Source organism: Malus domestica, chromosome 17, assembly GCF_042453785.1.
Source record: "Malus domestica chromosome 17, GDT2T_hap1".
NCBI lineage: Eukaryota > Viridiplantae > Streptophyta > Magnoliopsida > Rosales > Rosaceae > Malus > Malus domestica.
In genome coordinates this window covers 9,878,262-9,905,421 of record NC_091677.1, presented here as the reverse complement: position 1 = coordinate 9,905,421, position 27,160 = coordinate 9,878,262, and the positions used below count along the sequence as shown (strand labels likewise).

The 27,160-nt window shown below is 38.3% G+C and overlaps 3 protein-coding genes across 3 annotated transcripts; 2 read left to right on the top strand and 1 right to left on the bottom strand.

The window, feature by feature from the left end:
• The first annotated feature begins 246 nt into the window (after positions 1 to 246).
• On the top strand, positions 247 to 4,636 carry LOC103425982 (vacuolar protein-sorting-associated protein 11 homolog). Its single transcript, XM_008364077.4, has 5 exons — positions 247 to 754; positions 950 to 1,129; positions 1,220 to 1,549; positions 1,631 to 3,403; positions 4,036 to 4,636. The coding sequence occupies exons 1-5, from the start codon at positions 533 to 535 to the stop codon at positions 4,390 to 4,392; spliced, it is 2,862 nt and encodes a 953-aa protein (XP_008362299.3). The 5' UTR covers positions 247 to 532; the 3' UTR covers positions 4,393 to 4,636.
• A 6,769-nt stretch (positions 4,637 to 11,405) lies between these two features.
• On the bottom strand, positions 11,406 to 13,908 carry LOC103405007 (uncharacterized). Its single transcript, XM_008343978.4, has 4 exons — positions 13,770 to 13,908; positions 13,460 to 13,542; positions 12,123 to 12,315; positions 11,406 to 11,693 (listed from the first exon to the last, which is right to left on the bottom strand). Exons 2-4 carry the CDS (start codon positions 13,523 to 13,525, stop codon positions 11,563 to 11,565), a joined length of 390 nt encoding a protein of 129 aa, XP_008342200.1. The 5' UTR covers positions 13,526 to 13,542; positions 13,770 to 13,908; the 3' UTR covers positions 11,406 to 11,562.
• Positions 13,909 to 19,800: 5,892 nt separating this feature from the next.
• Positions 19,801 to 26,677, top strand: LOC103405006 (nuclear pore complex protein NUP133). The gene is made up of 8 exons (XM_008343977.4): positions 19,801 to 20,071; positions 20,228 to 20,343; positions 20,446 to 22,251; positions 22,685 to 23,406; positions 23,499 to 23,651; positions 24,036 to 24,372; positions 24,836 to 24,903; positions 25,912 to 26,677. Exons 1-8 carry the CDS (start codon positions 19,902 to 19,904, stop codon positions 26,452 to 26,454), a joined length of 3,915 nt encoding a protein of 1,304 aa, XP_008342199.3. The 5' UTR covers positions 19,801 to 19,901; the 3' UTR covers positions 26,455 to 26,677.
• Positions 26,678 to 27,160: the final 483 nt, after the last annotated feature.

Sequence of the window (27,160 nt, the reverse complement as noted above, 5' to 3'; positions counted from 1 at the left end):
AAAGAATCCCTTCTATTCATTTTTGTTCTTTAATTTTTAATTAATTATTTTACTTCAAAAAAATCGATTATTTTAAAATTATAAATCAAGTCAATTATATACCGTGAGAGAAAACTGAAGTGCGAAAATCACTTTAAACTCGGTTTTATTATGGGCCTCACTTCTCAGCCGACTGAAGAAAACTGGGCTTCAATTGCCCAATAAGAAAGCTGATCAATAGATGCCGAAATAGAAAGTTTACTGAACGCCTTAACGCATACGGCGTCGTTTCGAGGCTTTCTTGCTGATCCAAACTACCGTTTTGGCAGGTAATCATTCTTCTGGAACGGCCATGGAACCCGACCCGATTTCCAGAGAGAACGAGGAAGACGAATTTCAGAGTTAGAGAGAGAGAGAGAAAGGTATTGTCTTTCTGAGTTTTTGGCACCAAGTATTCGGCTTTTTGGCCGCCGATCTCAGCTCGTGAAAGCAGAGCCGTCCGATCCGGCGAACTCGTCAAATTTGCTGAAAAAACCGAAAATAGCTTCTCGCAATGTACCAGTGGAGGAAATTCGAGTTCTTCGAGGAGAAATTGGCGGGAAAGTGCGCGATTCCCGAGGAAGTGGAAGGGAAGATCGAGTGTTGCTCGAGCGGCAGAGGGAAGGTGGTGATCGGCTGCGATGACGGCACAGTCAGCTTCCTCGACCGCGGCCTCAACTACAGCTACGGATTCCAAGCTCACTCCTCCTCCGCGCTGTTCCTTCAGCAGCTCAAGGTCAGCCTCCTCTCGCAACATTTTGTCTTGACTTGGTCATTTTCTTTTTGTTTCTCGGGAAAATGTGAGAAACGGAAAAAGGAAAAAGAAATTTGAGCTTTGATGTTTTGATATTGGGATTAGTTTTTAATTTGTTTAGTGAGTGATTAGGAGGTGAAAAATGTGTTAATTTTGCTCCTGTTATTGTCAAATCAGCAACGCAACTATTTGGTGACAATTGGAGAAGATGAACAAATTACTCCGCAGCAATCGGCAATATGCCTCAAGGTTTTCGACCTGGATAGGATGCAGTCCGAGGGCTCGAGCTCAAGCACAACGAGCCCTGATTGCATTGGAATCTTGAGGATATTCACTAACCAATTTCCTGAAGCAAAGGTAGTGTCTTTGCCAAATGATTGAATTTGTGAACCCCATTTTCGAGAGAAACGATAGGGTTTTGAATCAAGTCGTTGTTTATTACTGCAGATTACATCGTTTTTAGTACTAGAGGAAGCACCTCCGATATTGCTTATAGCTATTGGATTAGATAATGGCTCAATTTACTGCATTAAAGGGGATATTGCACGAGAGCGAATCACCCGGTTCAAGCTTCAGGTGGAAAACCTTTCTGACAAGAGCCAGTCCTCAGTTACAGGACTGGGGTTCAGAGTGGACGGTCAAGCGCTTCAGTTGTTTGCTGTGACTCCGTCTTCTGTGAGCTTGTTCATCTTGCAGAATCAACCCTCAAACACAAGGAGGCAGACCCTAGATCAGATTGGAAGTAATGTGAACAGTGTTGCGATGAGTGATCGCTTGGTATACAATTCTACCTCCTTTTTTCCATTGGTGTATGTTTATGTATGCCTTAGCATCTTATTTCTTTACTTACTTTGACAGGAGTTGATAATTGGTCGACCTGAGGCGGTTTACTTTTATGAAGTTGATGGGCGTGGACCATGTTGGGCTTTTGAAGGAGAAAAGAAATTTTTAGGGTGGTTTCGTGGATACCTTCTTTGTGTTATTGCAGATCAAAGAAATAGCAGCAACACTTTCAACATTTATGACCTGAAGAACCGTTTAATTGCTCACAGCCTAGTGGTTAAAGAGGTTTCTCACATGCTTTGTGAATGGGGTAACATAATACTTATCATGGCTGACAAGTCAGCTTTGTGCATTGGGGAGAAGGATATGGAGAGCAAGTTAGATATGCTTTTTAAGAAGAATCTTTACACTGTTGCCATCAACCTTGTTCAAAGTCAGCAAGCAGATGCTGCCGCAACTGCAGAAGTGCTGAGGAAGTATGGGGATCATCTATATAGCAAGCAAGATTATGATGAGGCAATGGCCCAGTATATCCATACCATTGGTCACCTTGAGCCTTCTTATGTGATACAGAAGTTTCTAGATGCACAACGAATCTACAACCTGACAAATTACTTGGAAAAATTGCATGAGAAGGGGCTTGCTTCCAAAGATCATACCACTCTTCTACTGAATTGCTACACCAAATTGAAAGATGTTGACAAGCTAAATGTGTTCATTAAAAGTGAGGATGGTATTGGGGAACACAAATTTGATGTGGAGACTGCAATAAGAGTCTGCCGTGCTACCAATTACCATGAACATGCAATGTATGTTGCTAAAAAGGCTGGGAAGCACGAATGGTATTTAAAGATCTTACTTGAAGATCTTGGCCGATATGAGGAAGCCTTGCAATATATTTCAAGCCTTGAACCAAGCCAAGCTGGAGCGACAGTGGAAGAGTATGGTAAGATTCTTATAGAGCACAAGCCTGTGGAAACAATTGAGATACTCATGAGGCTGTGCACTGAGGATGGCGAATCATCCAAGAGAGGAGCTGCTAATGGTGCGTACTTGACAATGCTGCCATCTCCAGTTGATTTTCTCAACATCTTCATCCATCATCTTCCCTGGCTTATGGATTTTCTTGAAAAATATACCAACAAGGTCAAGGACTCTCCTGCTCAAGTAGAAATCCATAACACACTCTTGGAGTTGTACTTGTCCAATGACTTGAGCTTCACATCATTATCACAAGCTAGCAATGGCGAAGATCTGAATCTCAGGGCTAGATCAGGTGCAGCTGCAACATCAAGAAGCCAGTCCAATGGGAAATTGTTTGCTGATACCAAAGATTCAAACAAGGATAAGGACCGTTTGGAAAAGCAAGAGAAAGGGGTACAACTTCTTAAGAGCGCATGGCCATCTGACCAGGAACATCCGCTTTATGATGTTGACCTTGCCATAATTCTTTGTGAAATGAATGCATTTAAGGAAGGTCTTCTATATCTCTATGAAAAATTGAAACTCTATAAAGAGGTGATTGCTTGCTACATGCAAGCTCATGACCATGAGGGTTTGATTGCATGCTGCAAACGACTAGGGGATTCAGGTAAGGGCGGGGACCCAACTCTTTGGGCAGATCTGCTAAAATATTTTGGTGAACTTGGAGAAGATTGCTCCAAAGAAGTGAAGGAAGTTTTGACATATATAGAAAGGGATGACATATTGCCTCCTATCATTGTTCTTCAAACACTATCCAGAAATCCATGTCTCACACTCTCTGTCATTAAGGATTACATTGCTAGAAAGCTTGAACAAGAATCAAAATTGATAGAAGAGGACCGTCGAGCAATTGAGAAGTATCAGGTTAGTCCTTACTGCAGCTGTCATTGTGAATTTATTTATTGTACCTCTTTGTTCATTTCACCTGCCTCCAGTATAAGTTGGTTAACATTTTATGTTTCTTATTTATGCATTCCTTGGAAACTTTTGTAATGAGATGAATGTAATCTTGTCAAAGCAATGTATCAAATATGGTTGCATGGGATTCTAGTTAGGTCTGAAACTGCACAGAAAGAACGAAAAAAATGCTGTAGTATTTTAAATAGATATGACAGTTGCATCACATATATAGCAATAATTTGTTCTTCAGGGCCCTTGGACAGGGTTACATTGAACTGAAATATGCTGATTTGATATAAGACGTTCAACGGAATATCTAAACTGGTAGGAATTGATATGTATGATACCCCAGTAGGTTAAGCTGAATCGTTGTCATGAAAGAAACATTCAGATAAAGTAAACGATATAGGCCAGGCATGATGGTGCTCTCCATGATCTCTAGTAAGAATATAACTTTGTGTGTGGGTTTGTGTATTGTCGACAAATAAAATTTGCAGAACCAAAATACACTTCACGCCCTTTTAGGTTTCAATTCAAATTGTTGTGTTGTTGTGTGTGTCTGATAGAGGTTACTAATGAAGCCTTTAATTGTTCAGGAAACCACATCGGCAATGAGAAACGAAATTCAGGATCTTAGGACAAATGCCAGAATCTTTCAGCTCAGCAAGTGCACTGCATGCACTTTCACCCTCGATCTCCCAGCTGTACATTTTATGTGTATCCACTCGTTCCATCAGCGTTGCCTCGGCGATAATGAGAAGGAATGTCCTGTGTGTGCTCCTGAATACAAATCTGTTCTCGAAACAAAAAGAAGTCTAGAGCAGAACTCAAAAGATCAGGATCGGTTCTTCCAGCAAGTTAAAAGTTCAAAGGACGGTTTTTCTGTGATCGCCGAGTATTTTGGGAAGGGGGTGATCAGCAAAACCACTAATGGAACCACAGGTGCTCCTTGATCTCCAGCAGTTCTTCCAGCTGTGACTTATGACGACTTGTAACTATAGAAACATGCGATGGAGCTGAGCAACTTTGGATTTCCTTCCTTCACTTGGCTTTTTTTTTTCTTTTTTTTTTCGTTTCCCAAGTTTGGAGGTAAGTGATATGTTTTGCAGATCAAAATGGTACATCCTGAAACAATTTTGTAATCAACTGCTGGCATTGTTCTTTGAATTTTTTTTTTCTTTTAAAAGTTGAGCTCAATATTGTGTTTGGTAACTCAGCAACAAAGCACTTATTTTCAAAATTGCTGCGAGAAACAGCTGAAAAGTGAAAGCAGCTATTTACTGCTTTCAAAAACCAGCTTTTTATCTTACAAACACGGGTGAACAGTAATGTTTAATGAAAGTTTCCAAATGCAGATCCTACCCTCACCTCTCGCGTCGTCCTCTTCCTTGCTCTGCCATCTCACTGGTTCTCTCCCTCCCGTCTCACTCGTTCGCTCCCAACTTGTCGCCCCAAACCCAATCCCCAACCTGAAACTTCATTCCCAGCTCAAGCATCCACCTCCTGCCACATCAAAACTCCTATATAATTTTATTCCAACCCCTTTTTGAACCCCCACCACAGCTTCCAATCCCAATCGACGTTCTGAACTTTCGAGATTTGAATTGGCTTCATCTGGGTAGCCAAGCTTCGATTCCACTACAGCAAAGATTCAATATTTTGTCAATTTCGACAGAAGCAAGCTGGTGTCTTTTTTTACCGGAGGCAGCAGCTTGAGCTGGAGGATTTGATGTGGGCGTTGGCGGAGATATCGGGGAAAGAGAGCCTGGGGGCGGTGTACGAGGCGGTGCTGAATGACGGGAGCAACATGGCGGTGAAGCGGCTCAAGGATGCTGTAGTGGTGGTGATGGCTGTGTGATGGCCGATGATGGCGACGAAGATGACGCCTGGGCAATGATCTCTCTCGTAATGGAGTCGAATGGAGATAGAAATGCAGAATTGCAGATGCACATCGAAGGGGTGGGCCCATTTAACATAAAAAAATAACATTTTTTTTCATATTGATTTGTTTTATAATTTTTTTTTTATCTATGTGAAAGGTTTAATTGACACGTCATCAATTAATTGTAAATTTCACATAATTTTTAATGGAAGTATGAAATTGTAATGAAAATGTATGAGATTGCAATATTTTAAAGATGTTGTATGAGGTTGCAATTGCACTCAAACTTAAGGGTGGAAAATGTAATTTACCCATAAAAAAGTGCAAATTGTAATTTACCAATAAAAAATTGTGATATTGTTGTAGGTATAATTTAATGAACAATTATGGATGCCTTTTAAAGAGAGGGACGAGGCAATAGTAGAGAGAAAGAGATATGTATAATTGTAAGGTGTTGTGCCTTTATTTATAGTAGTTGGATAGGTAAAATTCTTACCCTTTTAGGATTACAACTTTTAATAGTTAATAAACTCCTAATAGGAATATAAGAGATATTTCTAGATCTACTAGGATTTACACAATCACATTCCTAATCTAATAGGACTGCAACACTCTTCCTTGAGTGTATAAACATTTCAATTGAAGTAGTTTGTCATACTAATTAATATTTATGATAAAGTTTATAAATATTTTTCTTTTAAAAATAAAGTATATTTAGCAATTCACCTTTATTTGTTAAGAAAATTAAATTAATTGCATATCTAGTATTATACCATTTTTGTCATTTCACATAATCACAACTGTTTTACATAAAAGTTTACCAAACACTATAATACTGCTTTTTTTTCCAAAAGCACTTTTACAAAAAAAAAGTTTACCAAACACTTTGCTGCTTTATTTCATAGCTGCTTATTCTCACTGTAAAAACAATTTTTTTTTTCAAAACACAGCAATACCAAACCAGCCCTTCTTCCATTCACCATATGTAGTAGAGCTTTTGCTCTCCTGCGCATCAAAGGATAAAAGAGAATGGCCAACCGTTCACTCATGGGGGAAAATCTCAGTATGTTGTAATGCGGGCACACACACGCACGTATATATTCATTGTATACATGCATACACGTGCAAAAAATGAGTTTAGTGGAGATGAGATTATGTCGTTGGGAACATACAAATTGCAGACCTACAGATGCTCCGTTTAGAATATGCTATTACGAATATGCTATTACGAGAGAGAGGCTCAACTCAATAGGATAGACAAAGACCTAAGAAGACTTCGAAAGAGATTTTAAGAAAAAACATGACGCAAAACTGAGTGCAATGGCGGAATGCATACAGCCAGTCCCAGTAAAATTGGTGGTGGTTGTATATATGCATACATGCATGCCAGCGGGGAATTGAGATTACAGTATTCTCAAATCCCAGTCAACCAAGTCTCAGGATGCCAAGGACAAAATTGATGGATGGTATCAAACGTGAAGGGTGACACTGGTCGAGGATATCCAAACTAAAATCCATAAAAAAAAGGTAACTAAATAATAGAGGAACTAGAATGCAAAATGAACAGTCAGTCGTCAATCGTCATCACTCTCCTGATCCCATGGAGAAGGAGAGGGAGGAGGAGCACCGATGAACAAAGTATCAAGAGGATCCCCCCTCGGCTCCGGAGCATCTAACAGTGCACGTATTAGTCCGGGGCCTATCGGCAGATATCCCGGCAAGATAAATAGCGGACCACCCCCGCGTACCGCTGATGAGGCTATTTCACCCTTCTGTTTCAGTCTCAACTCTGAGTCCTCATCTATGAATTCACAAACACACAATTTCTTGAAAAAACAAGTAAGATATAGTCCCGTCACAATCGGCTTTGTAGGCTCTAGCTCTGGATTCAGGTAGTATTCCCGAATTTTAAAACACGTCTCAGACGCTGCCCTCATCGGCCTCTTAAGGTCCCTTCCGTAATACCTCCATGTCCTTGCATTACCAACATGACAGACAGTCGCAACACCGTCACCGGACATTTGAATGTGCACTTGTTCGTTACTAAGCAGCTTCCAGTACCCATTAGAAGTTGGCCTTGTTGTTTTAACATCACCAAGAACTGCCTCGGCACATATATAGAAATATGCTGATCGGTTTTCATCCCCATGACAGAAAAGACCTAGAAACAAAATAAAATTAAACAACCAACCCTAAATATATTCAAATCTCGGCTAATAAGATAATCCTTTTTTAGTATGCCTTGACATCTCTGAGATATTTGATTGATACGTCGTGGTTATTTACTTTGATTGGGAGGGTTAATCTTACTTTGAGGAACTTGATTAGCATCTGGAGGCATGCCCTTCTGCAAGTCAATATGTCTGATCACATCTTCCACAGGCGTTGCCCGTCCTGCCAACTTGTTAAACAAATACTTGATCAAGATCGTTTCTGGATTCGGGTTGAACGATTCACCTCGCTCATCGAGATCGGCCTCCGTACAAGACTCAGTGACTGTGGAAGCAGCAATAATGTCAAAAGAGAGATTAGTGTCGCACATTTTTTTCCTCCCTGAAACACAAATTTTAAAGCCCTCCTGCAAACCCTAATCCTACTGGCTTTTATGTATATGGACTGGCGTCTGGAGAGGTAGACTCCTGAGCCATCACCTATTGCGTTGAGAGCCAATAGTGTCAAGCCACCTAAGCGTTCGGTTCTATAAATTAGCAGAGAGCTCTCCACGTAATTAAGAAGGTAATTAAGAGAAGTTAGTAGTTTCAGTTTACTGACTTCCTCCAATATCCAACACTCTAAATTTTCTCTTCTCCATCTACCTGAAATGCATAGCATGTGACCTCACTTTAGTATTACACCCTAACATAAGCATACGTACACTAGTGAGATAGAGTTTATCTTTACCCGACAGTTCCAGGACCTATGTATTTATCAATCAACATATACATTTACACCTATGTACTCTATGAAGCAAAATTTTCTAGTGTGCACTGGTGTATACATTGAGATTTTTCACGGTTAAGTTATTATTCATTGAATCTTCGACTGCATACACATCCAACCATTCATATATATGAACGTGTCTACGTACCTTCAACCCCTCAGCAACATGCATGCATACAGTATATTGTCGTCTAAACCTAAATGTTATTAGCAACCACCTTTGAGGCACTTCACAGTGATGGCTCTACTCAACTAAACGTCCAGATATTCTGGCCTAATAAAGTTACTGGTGCAGTGAGTGTTGCATTGCATCGAGGGAGTGATGTTCTTCTATTTTTGTTGCACATTATATCCTGAAACAAGTTTGTGGATAAAAAAATAACCGAAATTTGTGAGTAAATAGCATTGTTGTTATTTTATTTTATCAGGAGTAGTTGACATTGTTGCATAACTTACTGTTCCCATTTCTCATATTTTCTACTGGGCATGGAAAACACCATTATCATATCAGCTGCATACACACTGTTATTGGGTTGTTTAGATTTTACTAACTTCAACTTGAGGTGTCACTAGTCAAAATTAGCATTGTGATTACCCTTCTACACTCCCCTTCGATCACATCATCTGTAAGACTCTTTCCACAAAACATGGAGCCTCCTGCATTCGGGGCCTTTGGCCTCGCAAGGTTGATCACACACGATGCGAAAATTGTCTGTATGACAATCCGATCAAAATTTCTCTCTAAAGATGAGTGCCAAAATCACTATCTTTGTGGAACGACCGGATTAATCAAGAATGAGAGGTGCTTTACACTATTATCAGCTGACCTAGATGGTACTATTGTAGCCAACATCTAATTAATAATACATAACCCAAAGTATACATGAATGATATATTTCAAAGGAAAGGGATCCTCCCAGGATCCCTTCCTCCTAATCCACCAAGTTCAGAGATTCGAACTATTGAAATTTGATATAACGGCTACAAATAAGGATTCACTTTAAAAGTTAAGTAACTTTAGCCATTAGATCAAATTTCAATAGTCCGGATCCCTAGACTTAATGGATTAGGAGAAAGGGATCTGATCCCTTTCCTATTTCAAACTGTTTGACTGGAAGAATTGGCCAGGTAGGAACCACTTTTTCTAATTTGGAATTAGTTGGTGACTGGATTCTTTCCAAAAGGGTACCCTAGGCTCTCCCTCTTCCAGTTCTAGCTATGGTTTATAACTTTGGAACTAGATCGCCACCTGAGCATAGGGTGGGAATCCTCCTGACCGAATCATCTGGACCATTGAAATTTGATCCAACGGCTACAATAATTATAACTTTTAGAGGGTCCCCCTGTTTGTAGTCGTTGGATCAAATTTCAATGGTCCAGATGGCTTGGTCAGGAGGATCCCCACCCTATGCTCAGGAGGGGATCCGGTTCCTATAACTTTAACCTACTTCTTACATTGTGGTTCTTGTGCACATATTATTTAAGGGAAAAGGATCCTCGCCGGATTCTTTTCCTAAGGATCCTAGGGATCCCGTGATCAAGATCGTCCATCGTACATCGTGCAATCAGTTTTCATTATATACTATTTATACTAAATTTTAAATTTTAAAATGATTTTTGACCGTACGATGAATGGTCCCGATCACGGAATTCCTAGGATTTCCAAGAAAAAGGATCCTTTTCCTTATTTGAGAATCTAGATCTAAAAAAATAGTTGACCCTAACCACTTCCATAAAAGATGATTGTAATCCAAATAATTAGCCAATTGAAGAATGTTAGATACGTCGTTTGCGCAAGCTGTAACTTTCTTAGCCACTAATGTTTACGGGCCTTTCAATGTAATCTACATATATTTGTGGTTAGAAATCAATTACGTACGTTTACGCATAACTAGAAAAAGTGAGATATGCTTTTAATTTTAATGATTTACATGAAAATAGATATTTAATTGTTTGGTACCGTTTTAATTGAGGTGTGCTCCCCATAAAAAGAGTTGAGAAGTCCCCACACTATTATTCATCTGTCCAAAAAAGGTGACATATTTCAGGTTGGATAGCGGATCATGTTTTGCCATTATCCTATCGTCATTAGTAGTCCATGACGGGATTCTATCCTCTCCCTTTTTCCCTCCCATCCTTCCTCTCCTTTTGCAGTATTTTTTTCTTCTCTCTACCAAGATAAAATCCTGAGTGTTCAAATAGAGGGGAGGAAGGGGAATGGAAAAAAATGAAAGGAGAATCGGTTCCTATGGTAGACCGTCACTAAGTTCAAAATCATTAAGCACGATATCAGTAACTAGATTAACAATTTAACAACATAACCTACCAAATTGTTTAGTAACAGTATATTTCTATATTGTCATTTTTTTTAGCCGAAGATGATAAACCATACTTCTCCACGAAACGAAATAATTTACAACTTTGACAAAAACAAACACAAGTGAATCGTAGCAGACCATTTCCATGCTCGCCCAAGTAGGAGAAAAACTCGCGGGTGTCTGCTACTTTTCTCCTCGGGTATACTGTATACACCACGTTACATGCAAGTTCTCCGTACGTAGACATAATCCCTTCAGCAATGTGTTGACGATGTGAGTCCACATCCAACTCAGCATTCGAGCAAATCTCTCAACATCCCCTTTTTGGGTAATGCAGAGACAGCGGAATCAAACCATGTTGTCTTTGTCTTCCGTGTCTCTTATGATCTTATTTGCTAGAGACTTCGGTTTCTGAGTGAATCCAGATGCTCAATCAGCACATACTCTGAACCTAATCGACCCCAACTTCCAAGATCTTAAAAGAGGTAAACTTCTGGTCTTGGAGGAGGAATTCTTGTATACGCCCGCCACTGGGGCAGCCCTCTAATGGTAGGGGAGCTCCGCACACGAGTCCCCAAGTTAGAGGGCAGTCATATGCAGATATACAAGAACCTCTCGGTAATGAAGTTGAGTTGACTATATAAATTTCCAATCGAATTAAGATGGCCTAAATCACTACTAAGAACAAATTTTTCAGAGTAAAATTCCACTTTCTATTTCATTACTTTTGTGGGACGCAGCAGCATTAGGATAATCTTCAACAAGAACTTGAATGCCTAATGGTTTTCAAAGAAAAACAATCATAGAATGATCGAAAGACCAGCGATAGATACATAAAAAGATATATTAACCACGGTTCTCCAGAGAAGAACAGGTAACGTGACAGATTCAAGAAAAAGGGAAAAAAAAAAAGTACTTTCCTACTTCTCTGTTCTCTAAGGAAAAACGAAAATTTAAGTAGGTACATATACGAAGATCTTTCTTTACGGTTCCAGCTTCAAGGAAACAACTCGTGATTGTCTGTTACGCTTGGCCACCTTGACGAATACTACTGAGAGGCAAGACGGAGCCCACCATGGTCTGCGGACCTTTTGCTCCCCTTTTAGGCAAGCCACTAGACATAAAATTGGTTTCAGTGCACACACAGATGGAATCTAGGTGCAATTCAAATTTAAGAGGAAAAAGGAATACAAATGTAGCTCAAGGGGATGATATTCCAGATAGGTTCAAGTCTGAACTTGCTAGGATAAAGATATCAAGAGTGAGTTTGGCAATGCTATTGAATGAGGCATGCAATACCACGTTTGTAATGTTATGGTGTTATGCGTAGACCAATTGAATGCATGAGATGAATGAAGCATGCATAGTTAACCGATCCCCCCAATCAAAATAAATACATGCTTTTCTGTTTTACTTTGAACAACTCTATTTTGCATGAATCAGATGTCATCTGTGTTTGCGCATAAAAAAAATATGGCAGAGATGATCCTAAATCTTGTCAAGATTAGGCAAAAAATAAATGGAAGGGAGAGCAAGTACAGACCTTTAATTCGCCTTAGTTCCTTACACAGCGTGATAAAGTCTCCCCATTTCATGTGGCAACGTCTTATAAACCGAAGAATCTGCTCAGTAGTAAACATTGACATGCCTTCCAGGTATTCTCCATTGACACCATTTTCCTTAAAAGTTTGCCGGTAACTGCCCAGTTTTATTTCTTCCAACCACAAACCAACATCCTGTACACAATGGGGAAAAAACATGAGAATGCATGTGACTCGGCCATATACATCTTATTTATCGACGGCAAAGAAGGATGAATATATTATAAGGCATTGATCACAGAGTTTAGAGCAACTGAACTCTTATTTTTCTCTTTTCAATTTATCGGACTTGATCAATATCAGCGGACACTGCTTCACATAGTACAGCGCAAAGGGAAACATAACAATGCTAACTTAGCTGTGTTTCATCAGAATAATTGCTTTCTACTCAATAACCCTCTTTTGTCACCAAATATGCTCATCAAGAGGTAGTGTGTTTATCTCACGATTTCACTGTAACATATTTATTGGTAACTTCTAATTGTTAGGTATGGCAATCTGTTGCACAAGTTCAAAGTCAGAGACCAAATTTAAGCTTTATGTCATCGTTTTTGTTTTCTTGAGCAGAATAACAAAGAAACATAATCCATCATTATACAACCAAGAAAAAAAAACAATTTTCAAACCCCCGATACGAGGAGGGTACTGAGCTACTGACTAAGTGAACAGAAAAGGATAATAAGGTCTTGTACCAGCAACCGAATTTTGTTCTGTATCACTTTTGGGATTGTTGCATACAAATTTGTAAGCTTACAAAGGAGGCAAACGTTTGACACCTCAAAGAACCATATACCGAAAAAAGAAAATCGTGTGTATCCTAAAGCATCGTAGTAGCTGGAGAAGGATGAACTGATGAGTGAAGGAAGGTGTTATTCCCAGTAGTAACAACATGAGATGAACTCCAACGAAATCGATGAATTTCTAAGGTCACTGCTTGCTGGTAAATCATTCTATTACATAACTAACCCAAAATTATTTCCTAGTTTTTTAGAGTATTAAAGATGATTAGCAGATTAAATCAAAGTCTTCTCTAATTTGATTAGCAGATTAAATAGGTTCTATTCCACAATCATCCAAAACCAAAACCTACCACTTTACAATTGTCCATTGTAATTCAACAGTACCCCACCAAAATGTATGAACAAACAACAAAATTAAACAACAATTGTCCAATACCCACATAACAAGATCTACACAATTCCATAAAATATATCCAAATTCAAAAATAGGCCACCAGAAAAAGAAAAAAAAGGGGGAAAAAGTTCGGAAATTGGTTTACCTCAACAGTCCAAATGAAGAAATCAAGAGGCTCAGGTGGCTGCTCTTTGCTCATCTCCCTAATCATTACTCCCTTTTTAACACCTTCAATCATCCACAAAAGCACACAGATTATACAAAAAGGCAAGAACTTTAACTAATTTTTCACAAAAACATAAACAAAAAATTAAAATAAAATAAATATACAGTTTGTTGGGTAAGACTAGCGACAGTTAGTAAGATCCAATATTTGTTGACTTTGGTTTTGTGGGTATTTTCTGGGAGACCAAACAGAAAGTAAGAGTGAAAGCTGGATTGGATTGGGGACTTACCGTGCGGAAGATGAGTGAGAATTTTGAGGCGTATAAATTCTTCTCTGCATTTGTTTCAGAGCTGCTTGGAGAAAAAAAGGAGAGAGAGAGAGAGTCTGAAAGCTTATGACTCATTTACTTTTATTTCTTTCTTGTCCACACTTTTTATTTTTCTCTCTCTTAATGGATTTGATGGGTCATCATCCACATCCTCTAATTTTATTTATTTTTTTATTTTATTCTTTCTTAATTATAATTTGCTAATTTTCATTAAAAAAATGAAGAACAAAATAAATAAATTTTTATCCAAGTAGTTTTATCTAATTTCACTTTAATCCCTTTTGGTCCTGATTATTGTGAATGAGGTTGGAGTGGAAAAGGAGGTGGGATTGAATTGGAGAGAAAAACATTATTCAAATATTGTGTTTGGTGCCACGAAGACTTCAGAGTTGACTCAATTGACGTATGCTTATATGAGCTTAATTGTCAAGGTCAGGTTAAGGCTACAAAGTTTTCTGACCAACTCTCATGTTGAGTGACTTAAGCTAGGTCCTGAGTTTTGGAATCATCATTTAGGGTTCCATGACCTGCACTTTAAACTACGAGCTCAAATTAGTTAGATTAAAATAAAATAACTTTGTTGGAAGGGCTCTGTCATCATTTGTTATTAAGAAGAATATCTTAATTTTATTTTTTTAGCATAAAAAATCCTAATTTAGCTAAAGAAAAAACATTCTAATTACAAATTACTCGTTTTATTCAGTTTGGTAAATATTTAATATTCTAATTTAATTCACTTCATGCTCAAATGATAGAGTAATTGCTCACCGACGTTACAACAAATTAATAATAACTTTGTCTTAAATTATTTGGGGACTATTGTGAAATAATTACTAAATCAATTTCAGTTAATTAGCTTTTCTGGGCCCCACGTGGTGTGTCATGTATTGATTTGTTTAAGTTCTAAAAGGTGCCAAATACATTTTGTAAGGAAATAATTGTGTACTTTTGACATCAAATAAACTTTTTGATTAAGGTTGAAGACTACGAAGGCGATAAGTTGGACCGACGAATCGAAACAGTCCGGGCCGTCGATGAATTTGGCAGTCATCAGATTGGACGGTGATGAGGGGAGTTTTCACGGTGCCACAAGGCGAACACCTACATGTGCAGCACGTGTCAGCACCGTCGCTTACGTTGCGCTATCATTGTCTCTGGACAGACACACGAAATAATTCCTTCGAAATACGATAATGTTAGGTCACTTATTATTTTATGTGTTTATATTGCCAGTTGTCGCCCTTTGATCTTACCACCCACTTTCTACTGATTTTTTATTACTAATTTATTATATTACTTTAGAATATAATATTATGAAATTAATTTTTCTTACGTTTTGTTTTTTTCCTCTTCCGACGAGCATTTAACACATGAGAAAATATAAGGTGAATTGTTAGTGGACAAGGATTGTCTGCCCTCCTAGTTGTGGTGTCCTTTCATGTCCTTCTATTTTGTGCGGTCACGGTTAAGCCACTTCAACATTTTATATTAATTTTTTAATGAGATAATAAGACAAAAAACAATAAAAATATAAAATATTAACGTGGCTTAACCGTGACCGTACAAAATAGGAGGGCATGAAGGGCACCACAACTAGGAGGGCAGACAATCCTTGTCCATTGTTAGTGTTGGCCAATGGTGCTATATGGGATTCTGGTTCGTTTGGGGTTAGACACTTAGGCCTCGTTTAGCAGCTCGAATTGTAGTGATTATTTCAATTTGATATGTTAAATAGTCATTAGATAATACTGATTAAATTAATTAAGTGTTTGGTGCAAATTAGACTAATGACCGTATTATTTATACTGTTTTTAGCACTGAACTGAATTTGAAAAAGAAAAAATAAGTTCCCATAGCCTCTTTGCTTCCATCTTGATATGAAGCTAATCCTATCTTCACGATAGAAAGCAAATGAAAAGCCCCCAAATTAGAACAAAACCTAATTTTTTTAAAAAGGTTAAATTAAGTTTTTTTTTTTTGGCAGCGCAGTGGTCTGCAATGGTTCAAAGTAATCAGGTCTGGTACGATGTGGGGGTGACACAATGGATTTTCTACTTTTTGGTTTTGGGTTCGTGCAATGGTAAGGCGACAACAGTTCGTAATCATAGAATCTCGTTTCAAGATACAATAGCAATGGCAAACTCGTGTGCAAGATGATGGTGCGAGCAGTTATAGAGAAGCAGTGGGTCATTGGCGGCAACGATGCGGGTTCTTATAACAAGTTGATTTAGGTGGTGAAGACGGCTCTTGAGCGATGCAGCTCTCCAGTTCTAGTTCGATCGGGCACCATGAATGTCTAAATAAGGATAACATAGCCTGGGTTTGCCACCTCTGATTTTTTGTTTGTATGATGTTGATCGGAGGTGGGGAGGGAGAAAGAAATAAGGAATACTTGGATGAGGTTTCGCGATGCGAGTAGAGAGGTTGAATTTGTGAACCGACTAAATTATACGGAGGTTTTGGGGAGTATAACTTAGCGGGTACGTGTGATGTGTATTAAAATGGTGGGACCGGTTTAATTTATTCAGTGCTTAATTAGTACATATGAGCACCAAACAACTTCTACCGTATTATTTATACTATCTGATTCTTTATACGGCATGCCAAACTTAACTTCGGACTCATTTGAAAGTGCTTTTAAAATGACTGAAAATGCTTTTAGAGAAAATATTGTGGGTTTTAAAAACACTTTAAGTGCTTTCAGCAAGAAGCACTAATTATATGTTTTCTCCAGAAAGCACTTTAAGTACTTTTTTAGGATTTACTTACATTTTTATTAAAAATTGATTCAAAAAATATTTTCACCAAAAACACATTCAGGCATTTTAAATGCATTTACAAATGAGCTCTTAATAATTTTGCAGTAAACAAAGTATTCAAGCCTTGGTCTGGAGACGGACTCGACTATACTGGTTAATTTAGCTGACACTATAATTGATAACGATTTTCACCTTTTTGCCAATATGCATAGCAAATTACGAGTTGGTTCATATATATCCGGAGAAGAACGTTGTGCCGGATGACCTTGCCAAATTCAGTTATAATATGAATCTTGTGTACAATTATTTTGAAAATACAGCTAAATGGATTGGAACTTATTTATTTGATGATATGATTGGAGTATCTAGGACTCGAATTGTTTGTAATACTTTATTGAGTTAGTTTTGGCCTTTGGGGTGTTCTACATATTACCCACAAAAAAAAAAAAAAAAAAAAAAAAAAAAAAAAACTCGGGTTGACATTGTTAAAAGAATTTAAAATCCATTGCCATCCAAACCAAGGGACAAATCAAACTGACCTAAATTATTTTTAGGCGAGTTGGGTTGGGCGGTTCCACAGATTGGGTCTAATTGCATATTTTTTTTATTTCTCAAATCTAGTGCAATTATGAGTGAAAATTCAAGGTTCATTTTGTATTAGACTTAAATTATATGAATTTGGTGTTGAAGAACCATAATATTTTACTTCATGTTAAATTTTAATTCTTTCAAATGAAGTATAAATACACACGTGTTTAAGAATTATTAAATTATACGTACTTATCCAATATACATGTATGTATAAGAATTTTTTAGGAGTGGGTTCAGTTTCATCTGGTTTGGTTTTTTACCAAAATAAAAAATCAAACCAAAATTGCTATTTAGTTTGGTTTTTGCAATTTGTATTTAGGTTCGGTTTCATTTTTTTTTTTTAACATAGAAATTGGAGAGGAAATGAAGACAAAAAATCTAGGGAATAAGGTCTTCAACTTATTTGGGCCTGGGTTTACGTAACCTTGAATTGAAGTTGAGTAATAGTTGACTTGCAATTGGGTTTCGAAAATGAATACCCAACCTATATAAATAAAAAATATTAATTTATATCTCATTTGGTTTGGTTCGTTTTTAAACCATCAAAGTCAAAACCGAACCACTAGTTATTGGTTCAGTTTTTTCGTTCAATTTTTCGGTTTGCAACTTTTCGAGCCCACCCCTACAATTTTGTACTTGTGGATGGTGAGTTTTAGTCAAATTAATAATATTTCAATCCAATTCAACCCATCTACTAAACACACTGATAGAGTTCTATCATAAAATTAGTTTTAAAATTGGGTAAATTACATTTTCATACCTCAGGTTTGGGATCTATTTCAATTTCTTACAACTTCTTTAAAACATTTCACTTTTATACCTTAAGTACTATTTTATTTCCAAATTATACCTCCGTTACATTTTCCATCCATTGATCTGTTAAATGCTGACGTGACTACCACATACATACCACGTGGCTGCCAAATGTCTGCCACATGGCAAATAAAATATATATATATTTTTTTTAAACCTGAATTTTCTCAACCAATTTTTTTTTTGAAACCCACATTTGCAAGAAGAAGAAGAAAAAAAAAAAAATTGTCCCTCCCCGCTCCCCTAGCGACCCAGAAGAAGAAGAAGAGGGAGGAAGAAAAGAAAAAAAAAATTGTCCCTCCACACCCCCCACCCCCCCCCCCCCCCCCCCCCCACGCGACCCATAAGAAGAAGAAGAAGAAAAGGGAGGAAGAAAGAAAAAAAAAATTGTCCCTCCTCCCCCCAGCGACCCAGAAGAAGATGAAGAAGATGAGGAAGAAGAAGACCCCCCCCCCGCGACCCTCCCCCTCACCCCGACCCAGCTCCCTTCCTCCCTCTTCTTCTTCTTCTTCTTGCAGATGTGAGTTTCAATTTTTTTTTTTTGAAAAAATTCAGGTTTTTTTTATAATTATTTTATTTGCCACGTGGCAGACATTTGGCAGTCATGTCAGCATTTAACAGATCAATGGATGAAAAATGTAACGGAGATATTATTTTGAAATAAAATAGTACTTAAGGTATGAAAGTGAAATGTTTTAAATATGTTGTAAGAAATTGAAATAAACCCCAAACCTAAGGTACGAAAATGTAATTTACTTTTTAAAATTTATAACCCATCGCAACCCATTTCGTACGTAATTCAATGAACCCAACCCATTTCCCCGACATGATTGGGTGGCTTGAACAATTGTACTAAGGTCCCTTGTACTAATCAAATGTGGACAAACAATAAGCGCTATTCAAAAAGGAATTCTAGCGACTTTCATTTTGTCTTCTCACATTTGGTCTTTTGCCGTATGGTTTGAACATAATAACCGTTTATTGTTTCTCATTAAATAAATAACTAGTAATATGATTTAGTAGTATTATTATTTATTTATAAATGAAATGTTCTTTTTTCGACTCTTATGGATGCCAATGTCATTTTATATTGGCATTGAGTTCAATATCTAGTTAGTTGACCCATTTTGTTGCTGTCTCACTATATGGCCTAACCAATCCTCCTCCCTATCATCAATCATGCTCGCTTAAGGTTCTTATTTTTAGGATTTGTAATGACGAAATGCATATTAATCACAAGATTATATTAGTTTACAACTCAACAAAGCAAAACCAACTTAAAATCCATGAACCAGTAGATAATTGATTTTCTTGTTTTGTTTTATTAAGTTGTCAAATATTTTAAGCCTTTAGATCAAAACTATATAATCTTCTGTTTAGTCCTCACAAGTACTCAAAACGAGGATCTTAAGAGAGCAGGACTCCCCTGTCATTGCGTTGTTGTTTGCGACACTCTAGAAAAATTTATTATACACTCCAAAGTTTTTATTTAGAAACAAAGTGCAAAATAACTTCCTACTTAGTATTACGATCTAGTTGTATTCTTCTTCACTTCTAAGTGAGAGGTTTTATGTTCGATTCTCGCTAAAGACGAATTTGAACCACATTATTATGACTAGTCCATTGCAAAACTTAGCCTACTCTCCACTTCATTAATGTAGATAATATCGTTTGTTCAAAAAGAATGTAAAATAACTTTTTTGAGAGTATCAAAAACATTTCTTACCCTTGTATAAAATGAACGGTTGTAATTCCTCTTAAATCGTGAGCTCGACCGCAGGTGATGAGCCCACCATCAAATTTCTGCTCACTTAAGAGTGAAGACACGCACTCTTCATTTCCATTTTTTGAGTTCAGAGTGTATCCCTAAAACCCCCAAATTTTCCCTCGCTTTTTTATTCTTCTTCTTCGCCGAGCAAAAACCAAACCGATGTTCTCTCCCGGAACCAAGCGACCCAATGCGAACCCTCGCCGGGATCTAGGATCTCCGGCCACGCCCCTCACCGAGAACCTCGGGCCCGGCTCGGACAACTCTTTCCCGAATCGGCCCAGCACCGGCACCCCGGCTCCCTGGGCTCCTCGCTTATCTGTTCTCGCCAGGTAACTCATCTTATCATGTGTTGGTTCATTGGATTTCTGAAATTGGTTTGTCGATAATACGTTGTGGGATTGATTGTTGGCTTCAATTGGATGTGGTGATTTCGGAGTCATGTTTGTGGATGTAATCGTTGATTTTCAACGTTTGGATTTGGTTAGGGTTTTACCGGCGAACCAAAATGAAAAGGGGGATGAAACTAAGCCCGTCTTTGTCGGAGAGTTTCCGCAAGTTGTTCGTGATGGACAGGCCAATATGCTGCAGAAGCATGCTCATGGTTAGTAGGGTTTACTCAATGAGCTTGGTTATTGAATGAAATGATTAATTTGAGGGGGGTATATGATATTCACACACTTGCTCGGTTTTCGTCTTCTTTCAGGTGATGCATATGTATCCGGTGGAATGGAGAGGGGAACGTCCCTGGCATGGATTATATGTGGAAACAGACTCTTTGTGTGGAGTTATCTGTCTCCTGCAGTGTCGACGAATTGCAATGTTCTTGAAATTCCTCTGAATGTCTTTGAAGGTGGGGATGTTGGCAGGAGTGGTGGGAACTGTTGGTTGCTTTGTGTTGTGAATGGGGATAGTGCGTCCACGAGAACAAAGAAAGTTGTAAAACATTGTAGCTCCGCTGGTATTGTATTGTGTCACAAGAAAACTCGAGCTGTTGTGTACTGGCCTGAAATTTATGCTGAAGAGAGAACTGACCCCATTGTTAGTGTTGCATCTGCTGATGAATTGGAGGTGAATTCTTCACCTATTGATAGGAAGACCACACCAAAACGGCAACAACTGATCAGCAGGCAGAGGGGTAGTTTGACTGGGTTTTGTACATTTAACTCTTTGATTGCTTCTGCAGTCCCTGATTCCCAGGATGTGTGCGTTGCACTTGCCTGTAGTTCTGATGGCCAGCTATGGCAGTTTCATTGCAGCCCCTCTGGTGTTAGCCGCAAGAAAGTATATCTGGACGATCAAACTCTTCCCTCCCTAGGGGGTGACAATGTTCAAATTTTAGGAAGTGAGGGCTATCCAAGGTCACTGACCTGGTGTTTCCCAAATCTTCAAATTCAGGACTCTAACCGGCAGTTTTTTCTTCTGACAGATCGTGAGATTCAATGCCTTAGTATTGAACTTGGTGCTGATTTCATTGTGTCAAAGCTCTGGTCTCATGAAATTATTGGCTCAGATGGTGATTCGGGAATAAAGAAAGATTTGGCCGGGCAGAAGCGAATCTGGCCGCTTGATATGCAGGTAGACTATCACGGTAAAGTGACTACCATTCTAGTTGCCACCTTCTGCCTGGACCGGGGTAGTAGTTCCAGCTACACACAGTACTCTCTTTTGACCATGCAATACAAATCTGGAATTAGTTTAGAGAAAAAAGCTCCTGTCCAAGTGATAATCCCAAAAGGAAGAGTAGAAGAGGAAGACTTCTTATTCTCCATGAAACTGCGAGTAGGAGGTAAGCCTCAAGGATCAGCAATCATACTTTCTGGTGATGGGACGGCAACAGTATCCCATTACTTTAGAAATTCTACACGGCTCTATAAATTTGACCTACCTTATGATGCTGGAAAGGTTCTAGATGCTTCAATTCTTCCATCTACAGATGATGGTGAAGAAGGGCCATGGGTTGTGCTTACTGAGAAGGCAGGGATATGGGCAATACCCGAGAAGGCTGTTATACTTGGTGGGGTTGAACCTCCTCAACGAAGTTTGTCACGTAAAGGTAGCTCAAATGAAGGATCTGCACAAGAAGAGAGAAAGAACCTCTCATTTTTGGGCAATATTGCGCCTAGAAGGGCTACTTCTGAAGCATGGGATGCTGGAGATAGACAAGGGGCTGTGACTGTAACTGCACGTCAAACTGCTCAAGATGAAGAATCAGAAACTTTACTTAGCCAGCTGTTCCAAGATTATCATTTATCTGGGCAAGTTGATGCCTCATTTGAAAAGCTAAAAAGATCTGGGGCATTCGAAAGGGATAGAGAGACGAATGTTTTTGCACGAATGAGCAAATCAATTGTTGACACTTTAGCTAAGCACTGGACAACAACTAGAGGAGCTGAGATTTTGGCAATGGCTGTTGTATCCTCCCAACTCATGGATAAGCAACAGAAGCATACAAAGTTTCTCCAGTTTCTTGCTTTATCCAAATGTCATGAGGAGCTGTGTTCAAGACAGAGTATGTTCTTGTGCCTTTTATAGTGACTATGTATAATGTTTTTATGTCAAATCCATCTCCAGTTGACATGGCACATATTGAAACTTGAAAGTTCATGCATTAACGATATACGTAAACCCACATTTACTTGCGTGTGTGCTTACAGCACTCAATTAACATGTTTTAGGCTGTCAAATGTCCAGTTAAATTTTATTACAAGGGCATCTCTTTATCCAATTTTTTATTGCCTGGGAAATTTTTCGGTGTTTTGCTAAACTGCTAATTTTTCATCAGTATATCTACTGGACATAGTGTATATTAATTAGTTTGTAGATGACCATATTTCCTAAAGCATGGAGGTCGAAGACTCATTGAGGAGTATATCGATTGGCAGTTCAGTGGGGTGCTGTCGACCAGCCTAGATTCTGTTTTATTTATTTGTTTTTTCTGGCAGGACATTCTTTGCAAATTATCTTGGAACATGGTGAGAAGCTTGCTGGAATGATTCAACTAAGGGAATTGCAGAACATTATCAGCCATAACCGCTCCCGTGGACGTAGCCCATCCCGTTCTAGTCCAGAAAATCAAATATCAGGAGCTCTCTGGGATCTTATCCAGTTAGTTGGTGAGCGAGCCCGCCGGAATACTGTTCTTCTGATGGACAGGGACAATGCTGAAGTATTTTACAGTAAAGTTTCAAATCTTGAACAAGTTTTCGATTGCTTAGACAAACAGCTAGAGTATGTAATAAGTGCAGAGCAGCCATTTGAGATTCAGGTTCAGAGAGCTTGTGAACTGTCAAATGCATGTGTTACTATAGTTCGTACAGCCATGCAATACAGAAGTGAGCATCACTTATGGTATCCGCCACCTGAGAGCTTGACACCTTGGTATTCTCAAGCTGTGGTACGCAATGGGATGTGGCACCTCGCTTCCCTCATGCTGCAGCTGTTAAAGGAGGCATCTCAACTTGACGCGTCTGCCAAATTAGATTTATATACTCATCTGGAAGCGCTGGCTGAAGTTTTGCTGGAGGCATATGCTGGTGCTGTCACAGCTAAAGTTGAACAAGGAGGTGAACACAAAGGCTTATTGGATGAGTATTGGAACAGGAGGGATGCACTTCTGGACACCCTTTATCAAGAAGTCAAGGAATCTGTGGAAGCTGGGAATCAGGTCTTCAATTTTTTTCTTATTTTTTACTCAATAACATCATTATGGTCTTGATGCTGGATAAATATTTATCCTTGAATTTATTTTCTTTGCAGAATTTAAATGAAGGAACTGAGGATCTAAAAGAAGAAATTCTTGCTAGGCTTTCGTCATGTTTGTTGCCCATGGCAAAACGGCATGAATGCTACAGTACATTATGGAAAATATGCTGTGATCTAAATGATTCTGGACTACTAAGAAATCTGATGGTAGGGCTGTTACAATTTCTTTGCCATGTTATTTATTTTCTCTGTTTAAACAGTAATTCTGTGCTTGTGCACTGGATCATTTCAGTAGACTTTTGATTATCCATTGAAAACTTTTCCTTTACCTGTTAATGGTGCCACAATTTTGAACATTTACTTTGAAATTATCTTATACTGGAGACTAATCATGTTTTCTTTTGCAACTTGTTTAATCTTTTTTAATGTTTAGTCCTACTTAAAACATCTTTTAAGTTTTTGTTTTTCACTATTATATTTAGTTTTAAACTTAAAAACATAGGTTTCCTTGCTTTGAAGATATTGCTTGATATGATTATTTTCTTGTCTTATTTGTTGTCTGTCCTTTTTCCGGAAAATGATTTTATATAGCACGACAGCATGGGGCCTAATGGAGGGTTCAGTTACTATGTGTTCAAACAACTCTATCTGAGGAGGCAATATTCCAAACTTCTAAGGCTTGGGGAAGAGTTTCATGAAGAGCTATCCATATTCTTAAAGTATCATCAAGACCTTCTGTGGCTTCATGAAGTTTACCTTCATCAATTTTCCCCAGCTTCGGAAACTCTTCATGAATTAGCTCTTTCTCAAGCCGAAAACTCAATTTCCGAGGCTGAAGAGGGGACTGGTCCTACGTATCTGACTATGTTACCAAAACTGGCAGACAGAAAGCGTCTTTTGAATCTCTCAAAAATAGCTGCAATAGCAGGTGTGTTTTGTTCATCGGTCTTCCCTAAATAGTTTCTCTATAGAATTTCTATCTTCAGAATTTTGTGTTTTTCTTTACACTGCATACTCCATAATTTCTTATTCTTTTAAAAAAGTTTTATTTTGTCGCAAAATCAAGTTGATATTAGTAATTTATACAAATTATCAAGTCAAGCCGCTTGAGTGACTTTAAGCTCACTGTGGCTCTTCTTGTATGCTTCCCTTTCAATTAGAAGATTACGAAATGCCTCTTTATTATGTATAAACTTCTGCGCATTAAGAATTGCTACATGGGTCGCTGTTCGGGTGTTGGAGATGCTTGATCAAAATATTATTTGGGCACGGGGAGATATAAGAACAGTACTTGCTATTGTTGTTTGTTTTATCTTAGTCTGTAAGATGTCTGTTATAGCTAGAGAATTTATACAGGTAAACTTTTATATAATTATTTGCTTCACGTGTAGGTAAAGATGCTAATTGTGAGACCAAAGTGAAGCGCATTGAGGCTGATTTGAAGATTCTAAAGTTGCAGGTCTGTTGAGTTTTAAAGATAAATTTTGTTGTTAACTTTTTTAGTTGAAGCGTCTTCCTGATTTTTCCTTTCTTTTAAGTGCTTTTGTTATCCGAGTATCAGAATTAGTAAATTAATCTTGAATTATCACACCTTAGTTAAAAAGAAAAATTAAAAGAGTAGGGATTCTACCTTTATGATTGGAATTAGGTTAACAGGAACAAATCATGTGCCGTGTCTCTTCCCCCATCCACCCTTTGTATTGTACGGTTGGTGGCAGTTCCATAAATTTCCTTTTAGTCATGGCACCTCTGCCAGATTCCCAAATGGTGATGTTACATATTTTGTCATTTGGATAATTGCGTGGGCAGTTAACTCAAGCTTAGTAAGTTGAGAAGGTTTTGTCTTGTTCTTTGTATGTCCTTATTGAACAAAATTCCTTTTCTGGCGAGGACACAATTTCACATTACTTCAAAGGTCTATACACTCAGCATTATTAGAAGGAACACGTGTCAATGATTGTTAGCTTTTTCTGAGTGATGTATTTCCCAACAAATATGTAACTATTAGGTTACCTATAATATAACAGAGTTTTCCACGTCTCCCTCTCTACTTATTAAAGGGGATAACCTTTTCTTAAGATGGGGCTATGGGAAATCAGAAGTGGTGACCAAGAATGTAAAAATCAAGGCAGTTCTTGCCCAAAAGTCTGGGAGGGAAACACCAGGAAAGTTTATTGGTGACCGCCAATTGATTTGTTTATCTCCATTTTATTGAATTCCAAGGCTCTCGTGTCGGAACTCCTGTGCTTGGGCAACCAAACCCAAATGGTCTCGGTGGAATCATTCATTACATGTAGTGTTTTGTAGGTTGTTTGTCCTCTTTTATAAAGATCAAAGAAAAGTTTGTGAATTGCATTCTGCAATCTCGTATGCTTCGTTATTCAATAACTATTAACTGTTGAATGTGAATCCCTTTCGATTCTGTTCATCCACCGTCGGTCTTCACCTGATGCATCATCTCTTGCAGGAAGAAATACTAAACCTCCTTCCTGATGATGAAACAAAGCAAAGCCTTGACACAAAGCTACTTCATCCAGAAGATCTTATCAAGCAGTGCCTTGAAGGTGAAAGCGCAGAGCTCTCATTGCGGGCTTTTGATGTTTTTGCATGGACCAGCTCCTCTTTCCGTCAGACCCACGCAAACCTTTTGGAGCATTGCTGGAGAAACGCTGCTGATCAAGATGATTGGAGTCAACTCTATCAAGCATCAGTATCCGAAGGGTGGGGTGATGAAGAAACCTTGCAAAACCTGAAAGACACCGTGCTCTTCCAGGCTTCAAACAGATGCTATGGACCCGAAGCTGAAACTTTTGGAGAAGGGTTTGAGGAAGTGTTGCCGCTGAGACAAGAAATTGCAGAGCCTACAGTCATGAAAGATACAGTTTCTTCTGTGGAAGCCGTACTCATGCAACACAAAGATTACTCCGAGGCAGGCAAGCTAATGCTGACTGCAATCATGTTGGGTAGCTTACAGGATGATACCGAAGAAGGTCCTGTGCCTATGGAGTAACACAGTTGATTAGCATGAATCACGGTGAGGAGTTTTCGGAGGTCTCCCGTACCTCTAAATTCGTAGGTTACTAGTCCATATGGTTTAAAACTTCGCTTTCTTTTTACCCTTGCGAAATTCTCCAACGAAGTTATAGGAATATTTGTCGATATACTATCTGATGCTATACCGGTTTTCTGGTAGGAAAAATATATTTGAAGAACGTTAGTGAGTTTTCTTTCAATATATTTGTCGATTTACTATCTGATGCCATTTTAACTAATTTTTTTTAATTAAGCTGTTAAGTTGACCATGTTTGAACTAAAAAGGCAAAAGATGAATTAGTTATAAGGAGTTGATATCCTAAATTTTTTAGGGGATTTGAGATTTTCCTTTGTGACTTAGAAACCGACGTCCATTTCGTGGTGTTGATGGTGTTTTATCTCGCTTAGAGGTTGTAGTATTTTTAACTAATTTTTCTTATTAAATTTGTGAATAGGACACGCTTAGTTCCTAACATTCGATTAGATTAGATAACTCATTGAATTCAATGTGTATTGAATAAAGAAATGAAGATTAGCTTCCAAATTTAATGAAGTTAGAAGGTGGAAGATGAATTAGTTATGAAGTGTGATTATTTAACATTATATAGGGGATTGAATAATGATAAGTTTACGTATCATGGTGAGAGTTGTCGAGCAATCATACATTTTGCATTGTGCATTTT